Source organism: Triticum aestivum, chromosome 3D (assembly GCF_018294505.1).
Source record: "Triticum aestivum cultivar Chinese Spring chromosome 3D, IWGSC CS RefSeq v2.1, whole genome shotgun sequence".
Lineage (NCBI taxonomy): Eukaryota > Viridiplantae > Streptophyta > Magnoliopsida > Poales > Poaceae > Triticum > Triticum aestivum.
The window spans coordinates 571,637,526-571,648,360 of NC_057802.1; the positions used below are offsets into that span (position 1 = coordinate 571,637,526).

At 47.5% G+C, this 10,835-nt stretch overlaps 2 protein-coding genes across 2 annotated transcripts; one reads left to right on the forward strand and one right to left on the reverse strand.

The window, feature by feature from the left end:
• Positions 1-3,786: 3,786 nt before the first annotated feature.
• Positions 3,787-5,405, reverse strand: LOC123075531 (chitinase CLP). The gene has a single exon (XM_044498115.1). The coding sequence runs from the start codon at positions 5,365-5,367 to the stop codon at positions 4,081-4,083; it is 1,287 nt and encodes a 428-aa protein (XP_044354050.1). The 5' UTR covers positions 5,368-5,405; the 3' UTR covers positions 3,787-4,080.
• A 2,690-nt stretch (positions 5,406-8,095) lies between these two features.
• LOC123075533 (chitinase CLP) lies at positions 8,096-9,452 on the forward strand. Its single transcript, XM_044498117.1, has one exon. The coding sequence runs from the start codon at positions 8,165-8,167 to the stop codon at positions 9,374-9,376; it is 1,212 nt and encodes a 403-aa protein (XP_044354052.1). The 5' UTR covers positions 8,096-8,164; the 3' UTR covers positions 9,377-9,452.
• Positions 9,453-10,835: the final 1,383 nt, after the last annotated feature.

A 10,835-nucleotide genomic window follows, 5' to 3' on the forward strand; every position in this document is an offset into this window, starting at 1 on the left:
ATGGGGAAAAAATTAGTAATTCAACAAAAAGTCAAACAATTCTGAAAATATTTTTAAAATAAACTTGACCTTACATTGTACTTGTGAGAAAATTTTCACAAAAAGAAAATTCCCCTTTGACTTCTTCTCAAAAAAGACAAAATTTTGGTCAAAATAGTGTGAATTGTGACCTATAATAGCAAATAAATTTTGTCTTTTCTGCTGTGAAGTCAACGTTGGTTTTTTTGGAAATTTATATACTAGTGCAAAAGTAAGTCCACTTTATTCTAAAAAAACTTCTAAACTATTTTTGACTTCTTGTTTAATTATTAAAAAATATCCCCATATAGGGTGTATATACAACCAGGAACCGAAGTGTATCTCCCATCCTGTATAGCACTATCAAACGGCCATGTAGGTTCCATAACCTTTCGTCGAAGAGGGTGTTCGCAAAGTGTGTGTATGAATATCCCGATCAAAAAAAAGGTGTGTGTATGAATATGATATCCTCTCTCTTCTATGTCCCATCCCATAGAAAAGAAAAGGGAGATGGTACTCTACGTCAATGTACGGATTAAACTTACTGCCTCCTCATTTCCAATTAAATGGTGCCAAATCAATTATCAAAGTGTTGTCCTGAAATTTCAAGACTATTATACAGTTGGATAGGGTTCGAGATGTTCTTTCGGCTGAAGCTCTGGCTCTGAAACATGTTTTGCTCTTAGGAGAATCCATGGGTTGCAATAGAGTTGTTGTGCGCTCTAACAGTATAGAATTAATATAAATTTTGAAAAATGAAAGACCACCTACGGGTATAGCTGCAACGATTTTTTATGGTTGTTATTCCATGGAGTGAGATTTTGTATAGGTTAAGTATGAACATGCCATTAGGGACAATATTATGTAGCTCATGAACTAGCCCAGTTGGCTAATTTGCAGATCTGACGGGTCTGATGATCCCCCAACCCTCTATTGTACCTCTCATTGTGACGCATGTAACATTACAACTATTGAATAAAGCAGGTTTTTTGGTAACAAAAAGAGAACTCTTCTTAAAGGGAATTCAACGACATCTTTAACCCACACAACTCGATGATGTGTCGTGAGTGTAGCCCACACAACTCGATGATGTGTCGTGAGTGTAGCTCAACCCCGCATATATTTCATATCCTGGAACAAATAGCCATTCCAATTGCAGATAGGAATTAATCGAACGTTGCCAGGAGGTGCCAACGACGATTATATAAAGCATGGACCATCCACCTAGACTAGGTCAAGATTGTACTACGATACTCAACTCCAAGTCTGACACTAAAGCCTCCATCGCAGGGGAACCGATGCAGAAGAGTTAACGCTTCTCCCCAACAGCCTCACAAGTCGAATATGTGGAAACCAGCCCTCACCATCCTCACCACGACGACGTCGGAACCAACATCACACGATGGGGCGGGGCTAGAGATACTTATTGCATTGTTTTATCAGCTTCACCGCCCAGCCTACAGGCATGCGGACTCCAAAACCTAACAAACCATACCAAAACTCCATCTAGGTTTGAAGATTCATGGTCTGCCCTAAAGTCAGCAGCATAGGGAGAGCACCAGCTTAACTTGTCACATGAAGTGCAACGCCGATAATGCACTAGCAAATCCCATGAAGGAAAACATAAAATAGTTTTTTATTCCAATCCAGTAGTATAAGGTCAAATAGTTTAGTTTTCGATTATTCGACAATAATTGTAGTAAAGTGAGTAGGTTACTTGGCCAATTTGTACATGTTGGTTATCTCTAGAGACCAGGGTTCAAATGCTACGAAACTGCGTTGGACTTTTCGGAGACAAAGGTTTGGATCCTATGAGACTCGTCATGTTATCTCTGGTTGTCACAAAACCACTCACCTGGAATTCTAAAATCGAAGTATTCATGGATTACATATTCCAATAACTTACACCTTATATGTGTATTTCGATACAACTCAACCAATGTATATATCTTGCTATTGTATTAAAAGGAATACTCGTCCTATATGATATATATAGTACTAAATTGGTGGTCCTCATTAAAATATCAGTTTTGCTAAAGCGCATCTAGGTGTGCCATAAGTATTGCACATCTAAGTTCTATGTCATTGATCTTACATGGAGATTCGTGTGGGTATTTTCTTTTTTTTCTTTTTCTTTATGCTTGATTGAATCACTTAAATGTGTAATAACTAGATGTGCCCTAGATAAATCCTTAAAATATTTCTCTTAACATGGAAAATACCATGCAACCACGCATTGAAATTTTTTCACAAAAAATTAAAAGTATTCATTAAATTTCAAAAAATGTTCACAAACTTTAAATAAAGAATTGTTAACAACTCTTTAAAAATATTCACAATTTTTTAATGTTTGCTCAAAATAAAAATATCCATGTTGTATGGAAAAAGAAAAGAAAAATTAAAACCAATTGAAATCGGTAGAAAACCGATATTATAACGGTTATGCTCGAAACCAGTGAGCAACACAACTGGGACAGATCTCCCTACAGACAGTGGTGGAGGACTCGATTGGGGGGGGGGGGGGGGGTCCTATCCCCCCCAAAGGCCAAAACTGAGTTTCAGTTGTACCCTTTTGGACAAAATTGACCGGTTCTTGTTCTCAGTGCAAACCATGTGCAGTCGATGAGACAAATGAAATTCCTTTTTGGACCAACTGTTGTGGTCTTTTGTTTACATGAGTAGTTTTGTTGCAGTATGAAGCGGATTTAAGGGCATGTACAATGGTGTACAGTCAGCTGTCTGTAGCATATGACACATAGGAACATAAATGACGTGGAAGAAAGAGAACAGGAAAACCAGGGAGTCCGTCTGCAGAAATAACGACGGTCTGTTGCCGTGCAAATCGCTACTTACCGGCGATCTTTTTCCCTTTGTATGGAGCGTGTCGCATGTGGTGGGATCGTGGGCCTCGTGGCCGGTAGCAAACTAGCAGAATACAAGTCGTGGGCCTCGTGACTGGTTAACAAACTAGCAAAACAATGGGATTTAAGTTGGGTAACGTAATTTTGTAGCCGTTGGGTGTTTCTTTTTTTTGGAGTCGGTAGTGTTATAGATAGACAAAAAACACCCTGTTGTAGAATATGTCTGTAGTTTTGTTATAAGTGACGTGGAATAATATTATAGACAGCGGTTGTCTGAACTGTTGTACATGCCCTAACTAAACATGACAAGAAGATAAAAATAGTAATAACAAGGAACCAGGCCAAGTGAGATGACGTTTGAGTAATGAAGTCGTTCTCAAGGTTTCGGATTCATCACCACCAGAGTAGTAAACTTGATTTTGTGAAAGCACAATTCTAGGTTCTGATATATAATCCATTCTATACGTTTTTATGTGTCGGCAGAGCCATATAAAGACACATTTATACGGCCACATCTCGGTATCACGCGCGCCACCACCGTATACGTGCGTACAACTAACATTAGTGATGCTCTTATTTGTTATCTTTAAATAGAAGAAATGAAAAAGGTCAAAAATAATCAAGGAAGTGAATCTACTATAAAGTAATTAAGAAATCCAAGACATCTTTTCCAAGTAACTTTATTCTTTCTTTCAACCTTATAGTTAGCCCATTGATTGGTATCTTCTGAATTTATCCATCTTTTCTTATCATGTAGGATAATCTACACTAGAAGTTACGGAAGATACATATATATAGTACAATGTTGTTTGAAATTTTTAACGCCATGTCACGCTGACTTGAGCTCCAACTCCATCCCTGGGAGTAAGGGTGCCTATTCCTTCTTGGCATTGTTGCGAAAATAATCGACTTAGTAATCTATGTATTTATTTCATATTTTGTAATGATTCAACCATGATCACCTTTACTTTGTTAACCTCCTTTTTTAAAAGAAAAAAAGACGTGTGTGCGCTCCTGTACTGTACTGTGATATTTGATGCAGGGTGTTTGTTCGTCACACGTGTGACACTTATTATTTGAAAATAAATAAGCTTTTTTAACAGTCGAAATAATAGATGCAAGGAAATCCGAAATCCACACGACACGATCACAAACTTTGACCAAGCAACACTAGATCCATGCGTGTAACTAAGACCAACCACTAGGCGGGCACGGTAAAATTGAAGTTGCTGCAGAAGAGCCCTCTGCCGTTGATCTGCCCGGTGAAGGCCATCGTCTGCTTCTCCTCGTTGAACACCACAAGGTTCTCCTCCATCTGCAACCCTCCGAGCACCACCGCCGGCGCCGGACCGCCGCCATAGCCGGCCTTGTCCCCCTCCTTCATCTCCACGAAACCGAAGCACGCCGTCGGGCGTCCGATCACCAGCGCCATGGAGTTGATGCCCTGCACCGCCCAGCCCGAGCCGCCCTCCAGCCCAAAGCCAACCGTCGGCACGAAGTAGCCGAACCGCGTCAGTGACAGCCTCGAAGAGTTGTAGCACAGCTCGAACGGCGACCCGGCCGGGGAGGGGACCCTCGCTCCGGCGGTAATCGCACCGTCGCGTTCCATGGCCTGGTCGAACGCGTCGATGAGCGGGCGGTACACGTCGCGGCGTACCAGCGCGTACGGGGTCGTCGTGGAGAAGCCAATGGTGAGCGGTGCGTACGTGTCCAGGGGCACCTTCACTCCGTCGACGAAGACGCCCCGGCTGGCCGAGACGTAGTAGCCGGGGGATTCCCCGTGCTTGCGGAGCGGGGTGTCGCCGCCCAGCATCTCCGTGATGGACCGCCCGTTCGCCGCGAAGAGCGGGCCCCCGCCGAAGATGGCGACGCCGTCGCGTTCGCGGTTCCCGAGGCAGAGCGCGAACGAGTTGGCGACGCCCTGCGTACGCGCGACCTGAGCGGGGAACGCGAGGCCGGAGCGTGCGAGCCCCGCGACGCCGACGGCCCCCGCCGGCAGCCCCGCTAACAGGGAGTCCGGCGCGCAGGACGTCACGGCGGTGAACGACACCGGGCCCAAAGGGTTCCTGCCGTCGGTGGCGTTGGCGGAGAGCGTGACGCGCGTCATGTCCGCTGACGCGGTGCCGCCCGAGACGGGGTTGTGCGGGTGCGCGGTGCACTTGCAGCGGTAGGGGTTGCCGGGGTCGGGCATGCCGTAGCCGGTATGCTGGCAGTTGGGCGGGTGGAAGCGGTGCGCGCGCATGCAGTCGATGCTGTTGCACTCGAGCGTGTCGTGGGAGGCGCCGTCGTCGCAGGTGGACCAGACCATGGGGCCGGAGAGGTCGAGGACCAGCGGGCTGCCGGACTTGACGGGGATGGTGTAGAGGGAGGTGGCGGCGTCCCTTGTGACGGCCGTCACCAGGGGCCTGCCGCCGCCGTCGCCCGCCACCGTGCTCGCAAGCACACAGAGCGAGACGGCGACGAGGATGAGGTCTTTCGTTTGCCACATTTTGAAATTTGGACTGGGCAGTGCTGTGTTGTGGTCGATCGAGGTGCCATTGTTAGCTTGTTATATACCGCGCGCAGAGCACGGTGACTAGATCGATAGTGTGTACGTGAGAGATAATGTTTGCTGGTTTTCTAACCAAGTTTTTCGCTGGAAGTGGAAGTTAGAGAGTAGACCCGATGAGCGTGCCGGGATTCTCGTTGATGGCTGCCACACGACGGAGCCATGAGCTAGAGCGATGAGTCCGCGATGATATGCACTAGTTTATTGATCCGGGTGGCGTACATAGTGGATCTAGCTAACTGATGGTGTGGCACTCCATGCCATAGTGATAATTATGGTCAAATGATCGATCATCAAACTATAGAAGAAACTCTGCTTGGATCCAGATCTCTCCGCGCATAGAAAGAGAAGCTCTGCACGTTGTTTCATGTGGAATTTGGATTCATGACAATTGACGCATACAAGTAGAGGAATCAAGTCCTTTGGAGCGGAGTCTACCCAAAGACTAGGAGGGGCAAACCTAGCCCATTTTGCCAATTCATGCGCTACATGATTGAACTCCCTAAGGCCTCGTTTGATATAGAGGGCTTGTTCTTTTACTAGGATGGCAGATAAAACAGTTTTAGAATCTTCCAGTGTTTTTTTTGTTTTATGTGTTTCTTTTATCATTTTTTTGTGGTTTCTTGTGTTTTTCTTTTTCCTTTTATTCTTTTTGTGTGTTTTCTTTGTGTTTGGTTTTCTATGCGGACTTTCACTACTTTCTAGGTCTGTTTTCAGCGCTTTTATTTTGGTATTGATTTTCTGTGTTTCTTTATCTTTTTTTATTTACACATGTCTAATTTTTTCATGCACATCTTACATTTTTCGTATAAATTGAAAATATTTGTAAATAAATTGTGTATAAATAGGAATTATTTGTATCTACTTTTCTTCGGATGATAGGCGGCTAACCTAGCGTGCCATGCAGATCCATATCTATCCATAGAGACCTCATCATGTTGGAGAAATTCGACGCCCACCGGCGGCAAGCAGTGCACGTGATACCTGAACCGAGCGCCAATAGGCCGGCCCAATTTTGAAGAGCTCCACTTGAGCGATTTTTTTTTTGAACTAGCTGTTTGCTATTTTGCTCTTATGTTTTTTTCTTTACGATTGCTTTTCAGAAATTTGTTGGCTGCGTGCTTCAAATAGTTTTGTGTGTATTAAAAAAAAGTTCAGCTACGTATGTTAAAAAAGTTCAGCTACATTAAAAAAGTTCACCTTTTAAAATAAAAGGTTCAACGTATGTTAAAAAAGCTCAGTCTACACTAAAACACTATTAATAAAGATGAACATTTAAAATTCAGCCTACACTTAAACATGTTTGTTTAATATTAAAATAATGTTCATTGTATATAAAGAAAAATAACCAAAAGAAAAAACGAAATGAAATAAAATACAACCCAGTTAGTAGAAAAAAAAAATAGAAACTACAAAAAAAAGAGTGGCAAACTAAACACACGACCTCTTTTCATAGTTTTTCCATGCACATCTTACATTTTTCGCATAAATTGGAAATATTTGTATCTACTTGAAATATTTTTTGTATAAATTGGAAATATTTGCATCTACTTTTGTTCGGATGATGGGCTGATAACCTGGCATGGCTGCAGATCCATATCTGCCCTAAAAAAAATTCTATCCATGAGACACCTGATGTTCGAGAAATTCGACGCCGACTGGGCGTCAAGCAGTGCACCTGATACCGGAACCGGGCGACATTGAGCGGGCCCAATTATGAAAAGCTCCGCGTGAGCGATTTTTAACTAGCTACTTGATGTTTTTCTCATACTTTTTTATTTTAAAAAAAATTCAGAAATTTGTTGGCTGTCTGGTAAAAAAAATCTGTGTCTATTAAAAATGTTGAGCATATATTATTAGAAGTTCACCATACATTAAGAAAAAATTCACCTTGTAAAAGAAAAGTTCACCATAGGTTACAAAAAAAGCTCATCATACATTACAAAAGTTCACTATATATAAAATGTTCATCACATATTAAACAATTAAGCCTACATTACAAAATATTTGTTTTATGTGAAAATAATGTTCATCGTATATAATGAGAAAAAAATAAAAGCAAAAACAAAACGCAAGAAATAAGAAAAGAAATAAAGTACAAACCAGTTAGAATAAGAAAATAAAAGAACAGAAAAAGAAACTACAAAAAAGAAAGGAAAAGGAGTGGCCAACTAAACATGCGAGCATTTTTTAATAGTTTTCGTTGCAATGAGTTAGTCTACTTTTCCATATACACAAACATACTCGAAATAGCTGCACTATTTTTACTGCCTTTGTTATACGAACAACACAAAAGAAGACGTGTGAGAATGTTGTAAGGTTTCCCTAGTCGGTGGCCCACCAAATTTTACTCGCAGCAGGAGAGAAGTGATAGTGGTCAATTTCTGGTGGCCCTGCTTTTGCTCGGTCGCCGCACATAGGAAGCGGCGAGAAAACCAAAAATAAAAAAAGGAAGCGAGAAAGAACAATCTTGTCGGTAGTAGACTCCACACACGTGGTCGCGAGTAGTCCATTTTTGCGGCAGAGCGGTAGCAGTACCATCCAAGCTGTAGGGTCGGCATGGTTTGTCTACGCATATCTTCCCGCGTAGGGTCGCCAGTGAATCCGGTGTGCAGAGATCGCACTTGCTCCTGTCCACAACCCACGCTATATAATGAGACGCACATGCGTCGATCCGGACATCCTCCACTTCCACACTCACAAAACAATTCCACGCTCCTCCATCTGTGCAAGAAAGATGCCACCAGTGCTCCTGCTCGTCCTGGCCGCCTCGCTCGTGGCGCTGCCGTCGTGCCAAAGCCTTCCGGTGCTCGCTCCGGTGACCAAGGACCCCGCCACCTCCCTCTACACAATCCCCTTCCACGACGGCGCCAGCCTCGTCCTCGACGTCGCCGGCCCGCTCGTCTGGTCCACGTGCGAGGGCGGCCAGCCGCCGGCGGAGATCCCGTGCAGCAGCCCCACCTGCCTCCTCGCCAACGCCTACCCCGCCCCGGGCTGCCCAGCGCCCAGCTGCGGCAGCGACACGCACGACAAGCCGTGCACGGCGTACCCGTACAACCCGGTCACCGGCGCGTGCGCCGCCGGGAGCCTCTTCCACACCAGGTTCGCAGCCAACACCACCGATGGGAGCAAGCCGGTGAGCAAGGTGAACGTGGGGGTCCTGGCGGCCTGCGCGCCGAGCAAGCTCCTGGCGTCGCTGCCCCGGGGCTCCACGGGCGTGGCCGGGCTCGCGGACTCCGGCCTGGCGCTGCCGGCGCAGGTGGCGTCCGCGCAGAAGGTCGCCAAAAGGTTCCTCCTCTGCCTCCCCACCGGCGGCCCTGGCGTGGCCATCTTCGGCGGCGGCCCGCTCCCGTGGCCGCAATTCACGCAGTCGATGCCGTACACGCCGCTCGTCACCAAGGGCGGCAGCCCCGCACACTATATCTCGGCCAGGTTCATCGAAGTGGGGGACACCCGCGTCCCCGTATCGGAGGGCGCGCTCGCCACCGGCGGCGTGATGCTCAGCACGAGGCTGCCCTACGCCGTGCTCCGCCGCGACGTGTACCGCCCGTTGGTGGACGCGTTCACCAAGGCCCTGGCGGCGCAGCATGCCAACGGAGCGCCCGTGGCGCGCGCAGTGGAGCCTGTGGCGCCGTTCGGGGTGTGCTACGACACGAAGACGCTGGGCAACAACCTCGGCGGGTACTCGGTGCCCAACGTCCAGCTGGCGCTCGATGGCGGGAGTGACACCTGGACGATGACCGGGAAGAACTCGATGGTGGACGTCAAGCCGGGGACGGCGTGCGTTGCGTTCGTGGAGATGAAGGGGGTGGAGGCCGGCGACGGCAGGGCGCCGGCGGTGATCCTCGGAGGGGCCCAGATGGAGGACTTCGTGCTCGACTTCGACATGGAGAAGAAGCGGCTCGGGTTTAGCAGGCTGCCGCACTTTACGGGTTGCGGCGGCCTGTAATAATAAGTCTGTTTAACGACAGTGTATTCGTCGACTACTGCATGTAATAAATAAGGGAAACACTCTCTTCCATCAATGGTCTGATAAAAAGCAGTTATCAGACCTATCAGCGTCCGTCAATTCTGGTTGAATCTCACGGTCAAGATACCTCTTATCCGGTCGCCCTTTAAAACAATCATGTCATTCGTAATGACCCGCATTGGTCGCCCATAACCCCCTCCAAAATCTCCCGCACGAATATCCTTCCGAGGCTCCGACCCTCCCCACTTCGTATCTCTTGCCTCACGCACCTCCCTAATCTCGCCGCCAACTGCACCGACCCCGTCCTATGCGATTGCGTTCCCCATTGCATGCTTCATCCACGCGTCCTCGTCAACCCCGTACTACGCCGTCACTAGGGCATTTTTAACCGATCCCCTAAAAACACCCCCCCCCTCCCCCCCCCGCATCGTCTCCTCTGAGGCAACTCGGGGGACAACCCTAGCCGCTGCATTTAGCCCCTTTCCCTCCCTTCCTCACCCCTTCACTGTCGCTAGAGGAGCCCATCGGCACGCCCGCGAGGCTCCGATGAAGGTGGCTGCGGGGATCCCGGTGGATCCACCCCGTGTGAAGGGCCTTGGCTTCCGGGGCGGCGGCCCTGGGTGGCGGTGCGCGACATGGCCTGTGCGGCGGGCGGCGGCGGCGGGTGCAGGTGGGCTGCCTCCCTGGCCGTGCGGGTAGCGCGAAGGTGTCGGGTGTCATCTGCTGCGGCAGCCCCTCGGGGTCTGTGTGCCATGGAGAAGAGGCGTCCTCAACTTCGAGCGCGTTACCCATGCCACGTCGACAGAGGGCCCAACCGGCTGGCAAGAAAAATACATTGGTGGTCCTAAAAGTTTCTGAGCAGTGTCACTTTAGTCCTACTTCTTTCAACCTGCACGTTTAGGTCCTAATTCTACAGTAAGTGGCTCACCCAACATCCTTTTTCGCACAATCATTCACAGACCTGCTTGGTTGCATGTTGACCCATGCCACGTCCATTTAGGGTCATTAGCAGATGAGGAACATTGCAAAAAATCCTATTTTTTCGCCGTTATCGTCCCGTAGCTATGTGATTTCCTCTATCTGCCACAATCACTAGCTGTAGGCATTGATTTAGTTCGATTTGCACTATTTTATTAGTTTCCTCAAATCGCTTGCTTCGATTTGGGGTTAGGCAGTAGGAGCATGTGGAGGAGGCAGCGTTGCCGACGCTGCTGCAACACTCCTCTTCGTCACTCATTTCTTTGCCGAGGACCTTGCTGCCCCAGCCATGGCGACGGTGTGGGCACGAGAGAGAGAGAGAGAGAAAGAAAGAGAGAGAGAGATTCGGTAGGGGTTGGGAAATGTCAAGAGGGAGGGTTACAAGGGGCTTTCCGTAAAAAAAAAGGAGCAACCACAATTGCCTCTAAGTTGACGTGGCCTGGGTCAACGCGTCACCCAA